The following is a 22,749-nucleotide window of genomic DNA, read 5'->3' on the forward strand; positions in this document are numbered from 1 at the left end:
ATAAATCTGTGAAAAAATCTGGATAAAACAACCCGTAAATCTTATTCTAGGTTTAAGTTTCAGTTAGGGAAAAGAAATTAGATTTTTTTTACTTTTTCAAAAAATGTTGGATTCGGTACCGCACATGCGAGGAGTACAACACTACATACGGCTTTTCTAAAAGCCCATATTAAATATAAGCGCATAGTTTTGGGCGTAAGTAATACACATGTACAAGCGCATATCAAAAATAGGCACACAAAATTGTCACCATATTCTACAGTATATCAACTTTACTGAATTGCCGTACAGTTATATCAAATCAAAACAGTGAGTTTAATACAAAGATTAACCATGATACAATATGTACAAAAGCTCATTTGGATCAACAGCTGGTTGATGACATGACAAAAAAATATCACAACTTGTGTATGGAATAGCAATTGTTTTCTATAATTGTAAAACGCCATCTGTTGTTTTTTTTTATGAAAATGAATATAAGGTGAGGTGGAGGGTAATAGTACATTATATGACCTTGTATAAAAAGCCATAACGAAGCAGAGATATCATTGTATCAAACTGGTCAATAATAAGTCACATGACCCTGCAACATGTGTCTGTATTTGAAAATCAAACGCATTAACTGAAATGTCATGATATGAAATCATTTCTCCCTCAAAGACATAAAATTTGTTTGAGATTCTTTTGAACATTAAAATCTCTGCCTCATTATGTCGTTCTTTATCCTAAACACGTCCCTGTTGACAGAATTAGATATAGAGGGAAATGTCAACAAGTAAGTTTGTTTGATATTTCTACATTGTTGTGAAATTTTCATCGCTATATTACAGTAATATTATATCTTACATATTACGGAGAGATGGCTTCATGAAGGCACTTATCTGCTTATTAGGAGTATGTTATGACAAACAATGAGACCTAAGTGCAAATGACTTTGATTTATACCTCGAAAATATACCCCATATTGAAGTAATCCGGTATTGTAATTGGACCAAGATTTGTATTGTATTGATGTAAATGAAGTAAACTCAGCAAATTGTTTATTTTCCAATGAAGAAAGAAAACACAACAGCAACACAGAAAAAAGAAAACAATGCACAATTTTAAATTTTATAAACAAGTTTTTCTTGCAGTATTGTTAGAAATCACATTTTCCCAACTTTGTCGGATAGATACCATAATACCATAATACACAAATATATATCACTGATTATGATTCGCGCCCTGATTTGTATCTTAATCAACAAATATGTTAAACCGCTAAACCAGAGAGTACCGTACATCTCTAAGACAAACCAGTTACCAGTATTTGTTCAAAACATGCACGTTTATATAGATAACAATTTGCATAGTACAATAAATCCTATCGCAGTTTCCTCATATTTATATTTGACACACTATGAAATACAGAGCGTAAAGCAACACTCAAACTAATTGCATCAATTTAAGAAACATACATATTGACAACCATATTCATTCACAAAACCAGTTTTCAGTTTTAACTTTCAAAAGTCCTTTGTCGGATCCGAATCACACCAGCATATGGATTCACTAATCAGGTAGAACATTCATTCCGGGCCTCTATGGCCGAGTGGGTAAGGTCACTGACTTTGAATCACTTGCCCCTTATCGATGTTTGTTCAAGTCTTGCTCAGGGGATGTTGAATCCTTCATGTGAGAAAGACATCTAGCTGACTTATGGAAGGTCGGTGGTTTCAACTAGGTAAATGCCCGACATGATGAAATAGTGCACGGAGGAGCGCCTTTGGTCTTCCTCCACCATCAAAGCTGACCGGTCGCCATAAGGCTTATAATTGTGTCGGTGTTTCGTTAAACTCGAGAAAATATAATGTAGGAGAATACATACAACATGACAAGATGAGTCTCTAATCATTTTGAGATGTTTTAACTTAATAAATAGTATGAGTATGAGTAATAAACGAATGAAAATGCGTTTACTTAAACTGTTGAATATGATTTTGCCTGCATTTACTTTCTTGAATGCAACGTTCCTTTTGTTGGGTTTAAAGCCACAGGCCATGTGGCGGCTTCCAATCTTTTGACGACAGGGGCAATATTTTGATGTTGGAGGAATACCCAAGGTGTCCTTCCATACATTAGTTCCTCACGAGTTGGCGCCCACCCTCAGTAAACCAGCTGGAAGGCTTCCTCACATAAGGAATGCAACGGCCCGAGTTACGCTTGAGCTGGCGGCAATGTTCGCTTTACTATTGTACAAGTGATACATATATAAGAATGTCTGTGAACTTTGTTTCTGTGCTCGTAGTACCGACTGTAAGGGATCAAAGTGCCTATCATTAAAGATAGTCATTAGGTTGAAATATCGATTCATTCTTATTATTGACAAGCTTCCAAATCAGTAATGTTAGTGTTTTTAAAGGCACTAGTGTCCAGATCGTTCGAAAACAGAAAAAAAAGATTTTTAGATATCTGGGAATTAATGCTGTAGTTCTTAAGAATGTTTTGAAACTTAATTACTGACAGACTACTAGTATATGTAGTATACTACTAGTAACGCTTTACTCGAGATAAATTGCCTCGATTATAAATATCTATATATCTAACGCTTATTAAACATTAAATCCTATAATAGCGGTATTGGCAACGACAGCGAAAAAGTTCCTTATTGCCGCGGCGGTCCGGGTTCTGACGCGATCATCTTTTCTTGATTTACTATTTTTGAAATAGTTTTAAAACAAAAACTCATGTTCTAATGTTCATAATATAACTAAACTTCGGTTTGAAAACAAGATAATATTTTAGCCAAAATCTGGAGGTCACTGTCTTTAAAAGAGGAAAAGGAAATTCTTAAATGTCATACCAAATTGTTATCGGTGCCTTTGATGCTTAGTGCTGCTTGGTAATTCTGTTAACGAGTCAAAATCTCTAAAAATATTTTATTACGAGTACGTTAATTAAAAATGTATATATTCAATTTATTTTATTTATTTTGTAGGGTTTAACGTCGCACCGACACAATTATAAGTCATATATTCAAAATATTAGTATAAAATATATATATTAAGCAATCAGCATAGAACATCTTTATGTCTGTGACCTTTCAACCAAAGGCAACATATTATTTATATTACAAGTGTATAAATGTAAAAATTCTTTTTTGTCTATAAAATGATTTAAACTGTTATCATAAAAATTGGCTATATCAAAAGTAGACTGCACTAAATTATAATTCATCTCATCGGCCAGAAAAATCACCCTCAAGACTAAAACCCTTTTAGGAAAGGTTACTTTGAAAAATACAAAAATAATTTAAGTAAGTTTTATCACTTACATCCATTAAGTAACAAATGTCTAATCAAACATAGAAAACGTATGCCAACTTCCAGAAAGAAACGAAACTTTCTCTCCCTTTAGTTAAACGTAACATAACATAAGTATTATTATTCTGTGACTCTTGCTTCGTTGCAGCCACGGAAGATTGCATTTTGTTTTGTCTCTTGTCACAGGTTTTACGGTATGTCGGCAATAAATCATTACTCCACATATTACAGCCTACCAATGGTAAGGGCTAAACTATCTTGTCTTACCATGAAATGTTCACTGCTTCGTTTTCCGCGTTTTAAAGACTACAACATGTTATTCCTTGTATTTGTGCCATCTTCATTTACGACATGACATTCACATGATTCGTAGGTAAACAACTTCTAAGAGGTGTTACACGACTTATTCAAAGTCCAAGAGACTTGGTATGTTTAATAAGAAATATTTGAACAGATTCTTTGCTTTGTTCATTCTTCGTCTCAGTGACATCGCTAATATGATTCACACCTAATAAAGCTGCATTATAGTACCTTCTTATACAAATGATGACAAATTCGAAAATGATATTTTTTTCTGGTTTCAACTTTCAGAGCGAATATTTTGACAATGATCGATCCATTCTATTATTTGATTCAATCGTGTATCAAACAGTCTAGCAAACACATCGAAACGGTAGTCTTTCTGAAAACTATCAAATAACGGTTCAAACGAACTGGCATAACCCCACAGTCGTTTAAAAGCCGAGGGATGTTCAGAAAGTTTTCGTAATTCATTCACAAGGGATGATTGAAATATACACATTGTTTTAAGCATTTTGTCATGGAGCTTTATTAATTGAAAGTGATTGTATGTCGGATCTCGTGACTTATATTGATAGAAGAAAGCAGATTCATTGTCAATTAACCATATTTTGCTGTTTTGAGATTTTAAACTGTTGTATAAACTGCTAGCTAAGCTCCTTCTACTGAGGCCACGTTTCCCGAATGTTTGGTAAAGTACTAATCTGAAATAGAAATTCAGGACTGGTGTTCTTAACAATACCTAAGCTAACATTGGAATGTGTGTGCCTAGTTGAAACAATGTTAACTGTCGACATATTACTAGCATTTGAACCTAGGCGTACTATAAGGTATCTGCTATCAAAATATTACAAATACATGTACTAGCATGACAATTGCAGGAAATGTTGCCATGGTTAGAATATGTGCCCTTAAACACGAAATGGACACAAAAATATAACTTTTCATTCAAGAATGTCACCATTTTCAAACTGGCACCACAAAATTAGCTGAAACGCATAAATAGATGTACGATGAAGCCATCCAAATGTACTTGAAATGACATGATAGGGATTAAGATAAATGTCAATGTATTAAACAAAAATGTAAAAACTATAAAATGTAACAACACGGACGCCATTTTCTAAATTCTCGCCTGAAAAAACAAAAAACAAAAAACAAACAAAAACATAACGATACACAAGAAAGGGTTATGTTTCCAAAATATTCATTGCTGCACGTATAAACGTCTGTTTGGTTGAAATTATCTGATAGGGATTTTAGCATTGGTCAATTTAACAAAATAATCTGTTAAAAAACATAGAAACCCCGCCTGAAATAAGATTAGAAATACGATACAATGCACATCTTTCCAAACAGGCTTTGCTTCAAACCTATCGTTTTTAAAATTTAATACTCTTTATGCCTTTGTTGAACATACAGTCTATTAATGTCTTGTTAGATTCTGTTTATTATGATGATTGTTTTCTCTAATATTTTCAAAGGTTTGAATATTGATGTTCATAGTAGAAATCTTTATTGATTCTATTGTTTTTCTATAAATCCCCTATATCGCTGTAAATGTAAAAATTCATGCGCAGTATTTTAATATTTTGTAGGGCTTTTATAATCATGTATTTATAAGTAATATCTGTTTGGACATTCGCTTAACCTGTTTTCAACATGACAGTTTAAGCCATGTGACGGAGAATAACGTTACCATGCTAGTGGTATGTCGGCAAGCACATACATTGTTTACTATTTTCGTGAGAAACTATCGCCATATAATGATATATTTAGTATATAGAAAATAAGCGTTATAATGAGATTTCATTCTTGAGTTTTATACATTAAGAGTTTTTGTCGTCTTCATTTTTATATTCTAAATGCCTAGAAAGTTTTGTTATTATAAAGAAATATCTATTCAAAAGCACTAAACATAAGCTACATAAATTGTTACAAACATAACTGATCGTTATAATTTTTATGCCCCCGAAGGTGGGCATATTGAAAATCGCACTGTCCGTCCATCCGTGTGTACGTCCGTGTAGATTTTTGTCCGAGCTGTAACTCTGCCATCCATATAGGAATCTTGAAAAACTTGGCATAAATGTTCCAAATAATGCGACATTTTGTCATACGCAAGACCAGACTCCTAGGTAACACTTAGAGGCCAAAGGTTAACATTGTCTGGTTCGTGTCCGGTCCATAACTGCCACTCATGAAGGGATTTTAGAATAATTAGGCATGTTAACCATAATAAGACGCAGAGGCCTAGTTCCAAGGTCAATGCCACACTTAGAAGTCAAAGGTTAACATGGTCTGTTTCTTTTCTCGTCCATAACTCTGCCACTTATCAAGGGATTTTAAAATTACTTGGCACAAATGTTCCCAAAACTGAGTGAATACATCATTCGCAGCTTTGTTCTTACATAGGAACGTGCATAAGGTAAGTGGATAGACACAGTAACGGAAAGTTTTGACAATATAGCCTTGGCTTCTGACATGTCTGTTTCATTTCCCCAAAGCCTGAATTTAAAATTTTCACAACACAATGTGACACAACGAGGTCTGATTTCTGCACTTAGGATATATCATCTGCAACTTGCAATTGGTGGAGTTTCTCTTTTTTGCTTTGTATTCTTGTAAAGCACACACGTAAACGTTACCTTTAATACACGAACATTTCTTGTGTTTATATATCTTTCCTTTTGTTATCATTGCTTGTTTATGGGAGTCACCTACAGGGGATAACATTTATTACAGTGTCTTGTGAATTATGAACATGGTGAGCCAACAGTGAGATTTTGTTTGTACTATTAACAGGTTTAAACCAGTGCTAGAGGACTAGGGTGTGGGTTGCTCATCTCATATCCTCTTAAGAACGGACTCAGTCAAACCCAATCTCCTATACTTTTGTTCTACGCTTCGAAAGGATTTTCTTATAGATTTCATTTAACTCCAAATTGAAGTTTTTGCAATTTATTATTCCAAGACCGATTCCAACTGTTTAACGTTAGTTATTTGTTGAACTCCCTAAGTTGTTCTGGTGTGACATTAACCAAACAAAATGTAAGACATGAATACTTAACAGCTATGTCTTATCAGTATATTTTAGTTCTTTCTATCGGAAAATGGTAATATTAAATCAGGTGCTTGTACAATTTGTCTATAATGTCAGCGTCCATTTTGAAAATGTTGTCTATCTTGAATGTAGAGATATATTTTTGAATCAGTTCATGCTTAAACAACCATTTACTCTATTTTACAAATTAAAAAGATTAAAACACCGCGTCAAAATTCTCTATCTTTTATGCATCTAAAATTGGCAAGGGTATCAAATGAATATTGTAACTGCATAATTCGAATGTTCTGCAAATTTATTTATAAACAGTGTTCTAAAAGACAACATTCATTATTGATACTTAAGTATAAAGAACAAAAATCTGATATAATAAATTCAATAATAACTTTCAGTGTATTTTTCAAAACTCTATACATTTTACTTATGAATATTGTTACACTCAAAACCTTTACAAATCTAATAATTTAACAGATCTGCGGATGTTTCTAAATTGCTTTTTTTGTACTCGTAGCATGTGTAAATGTTGAACTCTGCTAAACCCGGGGATAGAGGGAGTGGGCGGTATCATGCATTTCCACTACCGTTCATGAACAACTGTCAGTCAAATCGAGCCTGCAAATTTTTTGTTTTTGTCATGTTGAGAGACCTGTGAAGATCCGACTTTTTCTATTTTGCTTTTTCTCTAGTTTTCAAAATATATTAATAAGCAAATGATACTTTCAACACAATAAAGCCCTATATATTTTATGATACAATTTTCGTCTTGCTCCAGGTATTTTTAAGGACTTTAATGTTCAAATTACAAAGATACATTTTATCACTGTGCGTATACAGTCAAGTTTATTAAAAGAGAACTTACCTGTCATAATGGCCAATCAAATTATCAAAGACAATCAAGGATCCCCATTGGACAAGCTCTGAAATTGCAGCTGTATTCCCACTAAGATATTTTGTGTCATGAATAACAGCATTTGTAACTGGCTCTCCTGTTGCGTAAGCAGCACGAATGATTGGCGGTATGAAAGTTTCAAGACTAGAATAAAAATGTTCTGAAGAATGAATGGGCTGTTTTCAAGTACGAAATGTGCAAGTTATTGAAAAAAAATGGGATCATTTAAGTGAAGTCGTAGTGCTCCCAAATATCTCTAAAATTAATCGGCACCACGTGACATATTATTTTATGATCGGCATTAACTACACGCACCGATGCTCGTGAAATTACGTTATGGAGCCTGATCATTTCAAATCTCAATTTTTCAAAAGAATACTAAGAATTTTAAACGCAAAAACACGTCTTTGTCTTGATAACAATCACCGAGATAAAATTTGAGCTATTGCAAAGTGGTGAATTTCGCGTGCATGAAATAAAGTAAGCTAGATTTGTATACATTGAAATAGTGTGTTATGATATCAGTAAAATTGTAAACTACTCTTAGGATTCTATAAAATATTAACCTTGCGTTGGCAATCCATTTGATGACTGCAACAATGTCATTTTCTTTCCATGTCAACGCATTTAACTCCAAACCATTCCACCGTGTAGAGGATCCATTTATTGCCGCAAGGAACACTTCAGGAACGTTATCCAAACGTAGCAAGCGAGAAAGGTAGAAGGCTAATGCTTCAGCTATGTAAACAGGGAGATAAGAGATGTAGACATTGACTGTAAAACAGGATCATGTTTTAGAAGCGTCTCTTTTCCATATGCTACAGCGTCACTGCGGCCATAAAGAAGACAACAATCGTAGATTTGTTTTCATAAACATTATACGATCATTATGTTAAATAATAAATATTGAAATAATTTGACAGAATGACAGAATACTAGAATGACAGAGGCAAATATCGTGATATCACAGTAGCGATCATATCGTTTAGCGTTTTGCTTCATTACACTGTTACAATTACATGTACACTTTCATTTTTCAGAAACCGGAAAAACTATCCGATTCATATCTTCAGACTGGAGCTAGATTAAGTAGCTTTTTGACAAGTTTTTCATTTTCCTGAAAAACAGAAGATTTAACATAAACATTTAAAATAATTATTAAGATCCATAAATATTTTAAAGACCAATTAAATATAAATGCCTGTAAAAAGCATTAATCTCTTATTCAGAAATCATACCCGGATTAAAAATGCTATGTTTTTAATGTGACACTGCAAACGTGCAATTTAATGTGAAAGGTCTCGTTATAAAGAGCATAGAAACAGCTAGACATAGATATCTTTGATTTAACGCTAAGTAAAAGGAACAGTCCAGGACAGGTTCATGAGTATAAACTGATAACTGCAATCTTCTTGTAAATAATGTAATTCGGCCTTCTGTTAGCTTTTGTTAGTACTCGCAAATGACATCGGACAGAATTATAGGGAGTTTGCCTACATTTAAATGCAATTTCATGATTTCAATAACAGATAATTTGATATAATGGCTTCAGATACTCATAAATAAGTTATATTTCTATCAAACTGTCACAAAAACTAATTTTATATTTGTTTTGTTGAAATTCTAGCATTTTGCGACTAAGGGTAATACTTTCTGTAAAATGTGCAGTGTGTATTTTCAGTGAAATAAGCAATGCCATTTGCATTTAAGGTATGTATTTTATAAAATGTTTTAAAACAATAAATAAACTTGTAAGTTTATAAGGTTTAGGAAACACATGCAATTATTGTCAAAACTATTGTATATAATAATAATGTACTCACATCCTGAAGGTAGATTTTTTTTAAATTCAATTTTGAACACTTTCCCCCATGTGACCAAGCAACATTTTTGCAACACACGTATATAACAATTATTTTCAAAGGGATGTAAAATATTTTGTTTCGTCACTGGGGGGAAGGATGCTTAAAACGGAAAAATGATTGATTATTGTTCACATTTCAACAGAAACGGGGATGAGAAGTGTCAATAAAGCCATGATGTTTTGTTCACAGCCATGTACAAATTACTGGAATATATCCAGAAATGATCATTTACTATCTTTTTTGTGCTCTTTCAAAAGTCTGGCCTTATCTCAGCTTTCACTTATTGGATAGGCAATCTGAAAAATTATAAAAATATATCCGATGTCCTTTGAAAAGAATTTAATTAAAACACTAGACTCGAACACCTCATATCTACAGTAAATTATTACGTTTTTACCATAAACTTTAAATAGTTTGTCGTCATGTCTGACACACATTCTTGTGCCATCTACAAGTTCAACAATACCATCGCCGCATGCCTTCCCATTGGCCGACTTGATGCTTTTTACAGGTTGATCTCGGAAGTATTCTACCAGTTTAATGCTGTTTGTGTACGATAAACCTGTAAAATTTCAAAAAGTAAATAGCATTCTAAATTGATTGAAAAATCTAACAATTAAAATAATCTCTCGTTTTCCCGCTAAAAGCATTCACTTAGAGGAGTTTTCTTTAATAAATTAGTTTTGTTTTATAGCTGTAAGCACTTTAACTTTGTAGAACTAGTTTGCGATAACTTTACCATACTTGAAAGGAATTCGTACAAAAGGGTCACAAGAATAGAAGAAAATGGTATATAAACGTTCATGATACTTTATGACTGTTTTGCAATGACATGAACTTGCCTAAATGTTACTCAGGCTTTGTTTATTGTGCATGCGTCAGTGGGACTCAAAATATTAAATCCATGTTAATCCCCAAAGAGAAACTCAGAAATTTTCTAAGAGTTACAATTTTCTTGTTTCAACAGACATTTTTCTCTCAGTCTAAATGCCTGAACTTTAAAATTTTGAACATCAATCTGAATATTGTGGACGGTCTTTTCCGAAATGCCTTTTGTGTAAGCTATTTTGCAAGAATAAATAGACCATCTTCTGCCATTTCCCTAACTGTAGACATTTTTTTTCTTTGTTGCTTCAACAACTGACCTGAATGTACGGTAACTGTCCTGAAACTATTTCTAACCCCTTGAAATTTATAACGAAACAAAAAACTGTTAACGTCACTTCAGAACAACACATCAAGATTAAGAAAATATCTCTTTTCAAGACAAACACATCTTTTATATCATGTTATTTCAATGTTTTGCCAAATGATACTGAACTGAAATAAATTATTGTGAACTAATCAAATATATTTTGCTATAATTATCTTTCAGAAAGTCAATGAAAAGCACGTATCTCTAAATGATTGCACAACTCTGACTCTCGAGACATTAAAACTACAAACGCTGCCGCTTTTTGGAAGTTAGACCGACTGAGTATTCAAAAACGTTCTCCGTCTAATACTTTGAAAAGGCTTAATTTTCTTTGAAGCGTATTCATGTGAAATTGTACAGCTCAGTATGAGTATACCAAGATTCAATATACATTTGACAGCTGAAAAGGGTGATATAATAAATGTCAAAGGTCATATTAGAGACTCGCGTTGTTTTCGTTCTCCGCGCCGACAGGCGAGGAGATTTTGTGATGGCTTTTTGTAAGTGCAATGCATGTCGGGTTTTTTTTCTTTCGATTTGCAAAATTTCAGATTTTTATTTTAAATGTCTGACTTGGCCCATATTAATTTTAATGGCATCAGATTAAAAAACACAAACGAGAAAAGCAGGAAAGAAATCAAAAGAACAGAAATTTTAAAGAAAGCACTTTTTGTCGGACATCACGTGGAAAACTCCATTCGTTTTCAGTTTGATGAATGCGCTAGAAAATAATAGTATTGATGAGCGTGTTTTCCCATAAACTCTGACACATGAATTTCTCAAGAACATATTGATGGCTTACCAATATTATTTTAAATGTAAACATATCAAAATATTTTGTTCAGTGTGTTGCAATAATTACCGTTTGCGTAATAATATTGGCAGTAGCTGCGTAAATGTTACGCGCAAATAAGCAATTGTAAATAATCAATTTGCGATTAACGCCACGATTGGAAAAATGGGCATCTTTACTCACATTTGTTTAACGCGCAATTAAGGTAGCTGCCCTGCGCGTTTGGTAACTGAGTCTGCGCTAAAAACACGCCGAGTTTGTCTTCTGTCAAAATTTCATAAGAGGACATTTCATACAAAATTGTTTAATGATAAAAATGTCAAAGAATCCAGACCTGCATGCTTCAAGGTGTGAATTGTCCGAGCCGTTCTGTTTTACATTAAATAATAAAAAGGTGATTCAAATATTTATGCAGGTTTTTTTGAAGAAGATATTAACGCCCTTGGTAAACTACATACTATTTCTTTAAAATTCGTTTTTTTAGGATTACAGATCGTCATCCCAGATGTATTTCTGTCATGTCAACTTTTTAATGCTTTTTTATAGTTAAACCTTTTAAAACGGAAATAGTAATTTTCGCAAATACACAAATAAAATAGCAAATCCTGACATGAACTCTAAGACTTTTTCAAGAAATCTTGCTATTTTTTTCCAAGGACGTTATTTACATCCTCAATTTTACTTTTGAAAGACATTACAGTGCAATGTTAAATTATGCAAGTTGGTTATCTAAATAACCACATTAGGTTTTCCTTCTAAACTGTGAGTTTCACGCCCCTAGACGGGTTAACGTGATATATGTTGTGTTTCATTCATTGTATACCTTAGTCCTTCCTCATCATTTAACTTCGCAGTATCATGTACAGTACATATTCCTGATTAGACATCAATCAACATAATGGTCTTGAAAACATCTGAGCTTAGTTTGAAACCCAATCATTTCGGACGAACAACTATGTAAGTCTGAATTTAAAATATAATACATTTCATTCCACATACCAAAAACATAGAGGTCAATGTCGCATATGGGGTATGATAGGTCATTTAGTAGATCACTAAATACAACAATAAAAATTCTGCTAATACTACAAAGGCAATATTTTTTTCGCAAACATTCATGAAATCCCATCATGTCTGTTTGCACAGGGTCTACCACAAAGACAAAACTACCGTTTTATCGTCCTGTTTTATCAGTACTACGTACACTGTTTTGTTTGGCGCGGAGTTTCCTTTCGCATCTTGCAGTAACTTTCGTACTCTTGTATGTAATTTTATTGCTTAATGTAGTAAAATAAATGTCTGTTTGGGTAAAGATCGAAGACCATTCGCGTATTTCTTGTATTACCCTGAAGGAGACGGGCGGTTTGTCATCGTTATTTTAAAGCTTACTGTTGTAAAAATGTCAAAGGGGTAAAATTCTAGGACCGTTAATGAATTTCCGGTATGCATCTAAAAGGAGGCAGGCGTTTTGTCACGTTTTTTGTTGCTTTATGTAATAAACTAAATGTCTAGAGGGTTAAGTTTTTATACCGTTCATGATTTACCTCTGTGTATCTTAAATGAGACGGGCTTTTTTGATGTCATGTATTATTTATTCCCTTATGTTGTAAAACTCTGAATAAACTTGCCACATTACAACCGGATAGGAATAAGCGGGAAAAAACGTTAAAAAATTAATTTCACATTTTTTCAATGTAATGAATCAAAACTGTCCTCATAAAACTAAGTAAATTTGTAATGCTACTTTAAAATCAAATATGCAGTTACATACCAAATATTTACGAAACGATTTTGCGCATACACCGAATACATTGTATTTCTCTTATTGATGTAAACAGTTTTGCAATATTTCTTTTTCAAAAACATTCAAACATTAACCCTTATCATGCTGGACACGATTGGGTCTTCCTTTGCGACTAGTGTAGATCATGAGCAGCTTGCACATCCGTGCAGTCTGATCATGATCTGCACTGCTCGCATTCAGTTAGTATTTTTTGGTAAAGACCCCTTTCAACAGTTAATGGTATTTTCCAACTTGAAAGATGGACAAGTTTATTACAGAAATTTAGCAGGGTAAGGGTTAAAATGTATAATTATAGAAATATTACAAAAGACAAAATAATACAATTCCTTACGCATTGAGTCTAATTTAATAACATTCAACTTACTTAACAGACATTTGTATGTCCGCCAAGAACAAACAAAATTTGACTCAACAGTTACAGTGTATAAATTTGGGAAATACAAACAACAGCCCGCTGAAAATGTTTTGCTTTTAAATGTCTCCAATGGCATGTTGAACAGTCAATCTTGTGCATATCTAAATCAGCGTTTGACGATAAGTAGTATCATTATGGTCAATGTTATACATTTAATACAAACATAAATAATGTTGAACTGAAGAAATCGATTTGGTTTTATATCATATCAGTTTTTAATGACAATTATACTTTACCATGTAAAACACAATATTTCATGAGGAAGATATCCGCAAGTACATGCGTACTGCTTAAACTCAACACATTTAATGTTTAACTGGTATCAACAATTACACAACATCTTTCAAGAGAACATTATAAAAACTAAAGATTTAGTATTAAATAAACGATAAATGTTCGTCTGTCTAAAAGATTATTTATGGTAAAGACTTTTGTTAATTGTTCCATAGATGAGATATTCTTACATAGTTATGAGAAAACTTTATTCAAAACATTGTCTAAAGAAGTATGAAATCCAACTCTTCTTGCGAAAATGTACCTAATTGTTAATGGATTAGAGGAAGTGTCTAGCCTGATTTGAGAACTCATATCTTCATCTAGTCATAGAAGGTACGGATATGTCTCTTACCTTCAGGAATAGGGGTAAACCTGATACATACATGACCAGTCAGCACCAGAGGTCATAGATCAAAGCCTGGACATATTCCAAAACTATTTTAGGCAGTTCAAGAGCTATCATGATTACATGACTGCTAGTATTAAGCTATTGGACCAATCCGTGTCGATCCTTTGGATTAGCCAGCTTAGTCAGGATCAGCACCGTTCCGTATACACATTTCTGTAGCAGACGTAGCCCCTTCTAAGTTTTGAATGCATCATATTATTTTCTTTCTACACAGCAAAGCGGAAATATTAAAGGTAGTGTAGGTACCCGGCAGTAGGGACTTGAACATGGATTGAAAAGTATCATTGTGACAAGGACCTATATTTACACGTAATATGTAGTATGGGTACATGCGTAAGTAATAGACAAAAACATTCCAAATATGGTCAAAATAGTGAAATACACTAAGTTCGACGACTATCCACGACTATCACCTTCTATGATCTGTATGATCTCTATGGTTAACCCAGGTACCATAATATAGGTGTATATGTCATGGTCACCGGCGCTCAACAACAGTTACGATCATTTCAGGCATGGTCGAAATAGTGACTCTCCTGACTCTGCTGGGCGAACTTATACTTCATCAACACCTGAAGGTATCCAGTTTACATATCAGTATATGCCCCGGTGAAAGAGGTCGGAAACCTTAATAGTGCAAACACTAAATCGTGGGGAAACCATACATAGTCATACGCATATCACTTAAAATCGCATAGGGCTGAAAGGGGTCGGGAAAGCTTATACGTATATGTTGGGTTGGTATTAGATAATATCATAAATATATCTCTTTTCAGGAACATCCTATAATAATCTTAAAATAGACTACTTTTTCAGACCAGAAATTTAAGCGAACACAGCGTTTATCTTATACTCACAGATAGACTAACTTGTGTCGTTTATGTAATTTCGAGGGATTTCTGTTCTGTCATTAACAAGTTAAGTTGTTCTGTAAAATTATTTTGTGAGAGAGTTTTCTTTATTTTGTGGCTATATTTTGAATACAAACTTGTAAAATTTGAAGAAAGACGGCCACTGAAAAAAAAGTTTGTTTTTTTATTTTACTTTTCACATTTGAAGCGGATATCCCCTTCCATAATATTTTACTTTTTTCCAATTGTTAAAAAAGTGAACATATTTATTTCAATAAAATAGTTTTAGTGAAAAAACCTCTTACCTTTTGGAACAAATGATTCGGCAAAGTCATTCCAAAATATTCCATTTTTGATTAAATTTGTCTCACCAACTTCATCTTGTTCATATTCGTTTTCAATAGAGCCACTTAAATTATTTCTTTGATGACGATGCACATTTTGTATATGCGTTACGACATCCTTTTGGGAACTATTCGGCATTTGCATGTCTTCGTGTACATGTCGTGTCTTATCCAAATCAGGTTTTTGTTGAGAATTTAAAAGGAAACAAGAGGCAAGTGAGACAAACACAATTTGTAGATACTTATTCCATGTTCCGGGCATTTTTGTTTCGTAAAACTGATGTCCTGCCTATCACTTCTTTCTATTAAATGATGTTTACCTACGGAATATTGAATATACAATATCAACATCAATTTCAAGTACTACCTAGAAATCCTCCTCAGCAGATTACATACTTTAATAACAGTTTGACAATCAGATAACCAATACATTATCTAGAAGTTAATATCCGATTATAACTCAAGAACACAATAATTAAAAAATAATAAGTTCCCAGACGTGGTTTTGAGTTCTTATGCGTAAGAATACATCACGAAGGCCGTAGGCCTGAGTGATAAATTATTTCGCATAAGAACGAAAAACTCGGGTTATTCTACGACAAATCACACTTGGGAACTTATTATTTCGATTCTAACACGACATACTAGTATCAACAGTGTTTAGAAAAAATGGTAACTATTTTTTACGACCGTGCTACGCACCAGGATCGGATGACGTCATTGCACGCGAGGGGTTTATTGCAGAATACCCGAGATAGATATTGCTCTTCATGTATGTAGGTTATTCGCTGGTCGTGTTAGAATCGTAAATAAACGGCAATACCTTACCTTGATACAATTAAACTGAATTTATTTTAGAAAACATTTCATTATATTTTTTAAAATTAAGACTTTGTATTGTAAAGCTTGCAAAAAAATGCTTACTTTATCAAAAAAATAACATTGGGGCAGAAGTCAAATCTACCTGAATTTCTTCCACAATATGTGATCTAAAGAGAAAAGGCAAACTAGTAGAACTTTTACCGCATGTAACTCAGTATTTTTTAAAGATGTCTAACTATGCACTCTTCTGTTTCAGATGTAAATTCACTTTGAACAGGAGGAAATCACTTATCATATGAAAAAAAAAATCGACGTTACGTTCGTTTTGAAAACAAGCTAGCGCCAGCTGGCAGTTGTTTCAGATTGCCCTCAGATATAATAAGCCATCGACCTAACTTCTCTTGTTCATGTAGCTTAACAGATTTCTTTCATGTTGATGTACATATAACAGACTTTTAGATACTGTTTGGTATATGCATGCCTTCGTTTGCATGTCTTGTTTTACTTTACTGTACTATTTTCATTGCGTATGTTAAAGAGACGTGAGAAAAACCAAGTCCTGTGGTTTCATTGTAAAGCAGATTTTTTTTTTGCAGAATTATATGCTACATCTCTTTTTCTTAAGGTATTTTCCCGCCCATCACTTCTTGTTATCAAATACTTTTTATATATGAAATATTGAAGATGCCATTTAAAAACGCTTACGATTTAGTTATTTATTTTGTTGGATTAAACGTTGCACCGACACAATTATTGATCATATGGAGACTTTTCAGCTTTAATGGCGGAGGAAGACCACGGACGCCCCTCCGTACATTATTTCATCACGTGCGGGCACCTGGATAAAATCACCGACCTTCCGTAAGGCAGCTGGATGGCTTCCTCACATGAAGAATTCAACGCCCCGGGTGAGGCTCGAAACCACATCTATGAGGGGCAAGTGATTTGAAGACGGCGATCTTAACCACTCGTCCACGGAGGCCCTAAAACGCTTACAAAGCTTCCATTACAAGAGAATAGTATTTTATCAATACAATACCAGAAAGATCAGTATGCGATAACTCAATATAGTATAATATTGATAACTAAACAAAACATAATATTGATAACTCAAGAAAACATAATGTTGATAACTCAACAAAACATAGTAGTGCACGAAACAACAAAACAGTTATCATAAACACGAAACGAACATTTTTTTCTGCGAAATAGTTCCAAAAGATATTCTGAGATTATTTTATGACAATTGTACACGATATAATAAAACATTTTTATTATAATCTAGAGCAGTTGAAAGTGCCTTCATATCATATAAATATGCAGCACATAGCATAATTAAAAATATGATAGGATGGCAAAACAAACTTACTAATATTATATTTCTATCAAGCACGCAGATATGAACCTACATGTACGAACAATTAGGACATCTGATTTTCGCATTTCAACATTAAAAACAATTCTACGTCTCAAATAACAAAATCGAGTCGACGTTTTTAAGTATAAATATACTGCTTTGGTCACTGGCGCCAGACCAGAAAGAAAATGTCTCTGTGCATGTTATATCCTACCCCTAGGTATTCTATAAGAACCATGGTCATGAACGGGAAAGTGCACTAACCCGTTTCAATCGTACATTTCTCAACTTAAACGCGCAGTTCGGTGGAAGGGCATCTAGTATATTGAACAAGCGATAATTTATCTTCCAACGTGCACCAGTCACATTGTCTCAATATTCCATATTGCTGAGATTATCAACATATTTTACAGAAAAAAACTTGCGTGACCTTCCCTAATGAACATCCGGTCTAGAGGTCACGGCAGTGTGCACATGTTAGGCGAAACGTAAACAAACAAAAACAGAATTTAAAAAATGCACAATTTTACACTAAAACTCGAAATGATGAATGAAATTATCTTTTATATGATTTTTAATTTGATTTCATACATTGGTCTACATCTGTTCTGTTTATTTTATTCATTTTGCACATTTATGCTGCATTTTCACATATTAGCGAACACGTGTAGTAAAATGACGATTGACATACACTTTCACAACAGCCAATCAAAATGGTTTTGTAATCTAGAACGGAACTTCACCAGGGAAGGTCAAGCAAGTATTTTGTGTAACGTTGAAAAACTATAAACTACGCGTTGTTTTTGTAAGATAAGAAGTATTGAAGAAATGTGACCGGTACACAATGGAAGATAAATTACCACTTGTTTGATATCCGTAGTACATATTTACCGGACTGCGTGCTTTAGGTATGAAATGCACGATTGAAACGGGTTAGTATATTATCCCGTTCATGACCATGGTTCTTATAGAATATCTAGGGGTAGGTTATAACATGTACACAGGCATTTTCTTTCTGTTCTGGTGCCAGTGGCTTTGGTATTATAAACTTTATGTTGTTTAAATTTAATGTTTAATCGGAAACTGGCTGAGCACAATGGATTAGGTTCCAGAAAACGTAATTGTGTACTCAACAGACATTTATATTCATTAATTTAAAAAATTGTAAAAAATACGATTAATCGTCAGAATAGTTCTGTACAACCCCGAAGAACGTCTCTTTGCAAAGCTGGCAACTTAAATCCTACATATTCATTTCGGTATAATTCATGTCGAATTCTGTACTACAAGATTCTCTGGTATTTTCATGATAGTTATAAAATATGTTTAAAGTTGAAATTAAAGGGGGTCCGTATATACGTTTTCTGTCGATTCCATTACGCTCTAATATGAACAATATATTAAACAATGCACAGGTGGAATTGTTACAATAGTGCTGTTACTACAACATTTTATGGTATTTTCGTATCTTTTAAGTAGTCAGTAAAGTAGGTCTTCCTGAAGCCTCTTAGATGCTCAGTGTAATAATATATCAACAATGCATCTCAAATAGCTGTATTTGTGGAAAATTATCATTTGCGGTTTAGGAAACAACGATTAAATTGATAAAAGGCCAAAAATATAACATGTGTATTTAATCACTTGTGTCAAAGTTGTGGAACATCTTTTATGGCAGTAATATCATGATACTAGCATGTAAATGTCTTGTTGAAGATATGGTATCTCTAGGGCAAAATGAAATGATTTTAAAAGATTCACATCTGCAAATTTTTTAGAAATAGATGAACAGCTGATATTGAATATTTTCTGTTGTGAAGGTTTGTCCGCTAGGCAATTGAAAGATAAAAACAAAATATTATTCATGTTCAAAGAACGCAGTTCCCATATAGCAAAACCATATGTCAGTGTATGTATAAATGCTGATTTGTACACAAAATAAATAGGCAAAGGATTGAAATAAGCAGACAAATATAAACAGAAACACCGTTTGGCATTCTCTTTAAATAGCCAGTTGCCAACCACTACTTGGGAATTCATACTTGTTACATTTGTATAAAAATATCACGAATTCCACATAAATTTTATGAATATAGTAGGTTAATACAATCCCCAACAGCAAGTAACGGTACAGTGTGACAAGACCAGGCATGTAATTAGAATCTATATTAATTATATCTTTAGAAAAGTGTAAACAAGCATATGATAATACGGGATGTAATGTAATTTGCAACACCCTTCATGACTTTGGACCCGCTTTAGCGAAACTAGGTTAATCTGAAAGCATGACCCCAAAGGACCAGAAAATATAAACAATTGAAATGCTCATGGACTTCCTGGGTTTCTAAGTTTTACAATTGATTATTTTCATTCATTTTATCTACAGTGTTAGAAATGTTAGATTCACACTTCAATTTGATTATGGCAAAAACAGGATAAAATGATTGACATAAAGAAACACTGAGACGACGATTGTTTATTTTTTTTTTTATTTATTTCATCTTTGTCTGAAAGCTTCAGATCGAGCTCTGTCTTTGTCTAGAACCATTCCGCTCAAACACAATTATGTCGCAGTCAAATTAGCTATTAATTTGTGTTTTAAGGAGGATAAATGTTTTAGGACATACTAATATTTTGTAACGAGTTTAGGTCCGATTCATAATGTTCGTTCCGAAAAGTAAATTTAGATGGGAATATAATTTGGTAATGAAATCAAGTTTTACTCATAACATCACATAACGCAGGTATCAATTCATTTCTTGTCAATTTGAAAACTAAATATGTACAAAGTCCGGTAACAACTTACTATTACCTCAAGTTAAACAAATGAAGGAAAGCTCATTGTTTTGAAACGAGACCTTAGGCTTTACGCTTGGACGAAGAATAACCTCGAGCTTTAAAATGTGATGAAAAGAAAAACAACAGCGTTTATGTAATCTAGCGCTTTAACTGGAACAAAAATTTTAATTCTACGGCAATCTAAAATTAAAATAAAGAAAGTTATGCTTACGCGACCTGGACTTTTAACTTGGAGGAAGACTACTTCTTTAAACTGGAACGAAATATAATAGATTAATGTGACCTCTAATTTGAACTTGAACGAGGACAGCTGCGTTTACGTGGCATTAAGCTTTAAGCTTGAACGAAATAACAAAGCAATCGATGTTTTTTTCTCATTTTTTCAGTTTCGTTTGTCTGGAGGCGCTGAGGATTGTTACAGATAATTAAACGATAAAAGGTCAGTGTAGATTTCCCGAAAGCACAGATGGTAAAACATGATAAATCATGTCAGGTAGCATATGTTACTGCTAATAACATTTCTTATATATTTTAACGTTCATGTCCGTAAACAAATACAAAAAAATTGTTCGTTTAAATGTTTCTAATGAAAAACACGCATGAAACCAACACGTTGTTAATAAGTGACAAACAGTTTAACACATTCTGACCATCAGTTTTGAAAGTATAATTAACTGGTAATTAAAGTTGTTAAGATGTACAGCGGAAAATTATATAAGAAATCATATATGTGTATAACCCAGGGCCTCAGAATGCCGATTGAGCTACCCGGCCGTCTATACACTTTCTCTCCGTTTTAATATTCAAGTTCTATACCGTGATATATGTATCAATAATGTTTACAAAATAAATAGTTATTCATCATCCTCTATTTGACCAACTAAATAATACCAAAATGAATTCAGACATGAAAATAAGAGTTTCAATACTTTGTACATGACAATTGTGCACAAACTTAAAAAGTCTTTGCACATTTCTTAACAAGTTTCAGTTAGTTTTCCTAGAACAAGGGAAGATAAATTGGCTTTTTGATCATTGTAGAAATCATGAGATTTAATTTTACAGCAGCATCTTTTACGTTAGTCCCAATCCGTGACTCTAGTAACCTCCCCTGGCGGATAATGAAATGAAAGTGATAATTACGTCACGAGTTAGACCTCTTTTAAGTAAGATAGAAATGTGTATTTTTTAAGTTAGTGCACACATATTTATATATACATAGTAAACAAGTTAATAGTTAATGTGTTCATCATAACGTCACGCATTTTGAATGGGCCAATCATTTTGGCATTAAAAGACAAATTTGACTGGTTCATATTTTCCTGCCGAATTTTCCTATAATACCAGGCACAGTGCAAGCAGGCTATCGTCAACCATTACTTACAGACACATTGGAACGGACGCAAGTCGAATCATCAACTCCCTGTTCCTCAGGCGGAATTAAAATGCAGTATTTTGTATTCATTGTGAAAATTTCTTATTAAACTTAAGTTGGCATATAAACCTTGACTATATTTATTTAGTGAAATGATGTATTTTTTACATATATTTAGAAAAAGCGTATTACTCGAAACAGATTTGAAAGGTCATTTAGATAACAGTAAGGTACGACAAAACTGCCTACAAAGCTTATGTGTGCTAAAGGATAAAGACCACAAAAAGAAATAAAATACTTTGCCTTTAATCAAATATTTCACTGTATTTTGTACACTATTCCCTGCTTGAGTAAAGTATGTCACAGACGTTTGATTTCGTTCCAGTTTTATGATTTTCACCTAACTTACATACTCACTGGAACGGAACCAAGTGAGACTCGAACCATCGACTCCCCGTTCTTCAAGCGCAATTAAGTATTTCATATTCATTGTGAAAAATTCTTACTTAAACTTAAGTTGGCATCGTTAGAGAGGAGGTAACCGTCTATCACTACACATATAAGGGTATAAAATTAAGAACAAATATCAAAATTCTTTGACACAGTTCCATACTGCATAATTTGCAGTAAATATTTCAGCGTACACATGTAAACCCCGGCCAAAAGCTCTGCTCAAAAATTGATTACATGTAAAAATGGAAAAAGTGGAAAACAACAGGTTGCCCAACACGACATAAACGAAAATGTTGCTGGCTTGGTTTGATTGACCTTGTTCATGGACGGTGGTGGAAATGCATGCTAGCGTCCCCTGGTTGAGCAGAACTGAACATTCAGTAGAGACACCCGCAGACGTGTTCATACGGCGGTGCACATGGAACCTTCAGTGATACAC

The 22,749-nt window shown here is 33.4% G+C and overlaps 1 protein-coding gene across 1 annotated transcript; it reads right to left on the reverse strand.

Moving 5' to 3' along the window:
• Positions 1–1,104: 1,104 nt before the first annotated feature.
• Positions 1,105–15,821, reverse strand: LOC123553324 (four-jointed box protein 1-like). The gene is made up of 5 exons (XM_045343062.2): positions 15,469–15,821; positions 9,818–9,982; positions 8,122–8,293; positions 7,526–7,699; positions 1,105–4,306 (listed from the first exon to the last, which is right to left on the reverse strand). The coding sequence occupies exons 1-5, from the start codon at positions 15,767–15,769 to the stop codon at positions 3,883–3,885; spliced, it is 1,236 nt and encodes a 411-aa protein (XP_045198997.2). The 5' UTR covers positions 15,770–15,821; the 3' UTR covers positions 1,105–3,882.
• Between the last annotated feature and the right edge of the window lie 6,928 nt (positions 15,822–22,749).

The sequence above is a fragment of the Mercenaria mercenaria genome, chromosome 4, assembly GCF_021730395.1.
Source record: "Mercenaria mercenaria strain notata chromosome 4, MADL_Memer_1, whole genome shotgun sequence".
In the NCBI taxonomy this organism is placed as follows: Eukaryota; Metazoa; Mollusca; class Bivalvia; order Venerida; family Veneridae; genus Mercenaria; species Mercenaria mercenaria.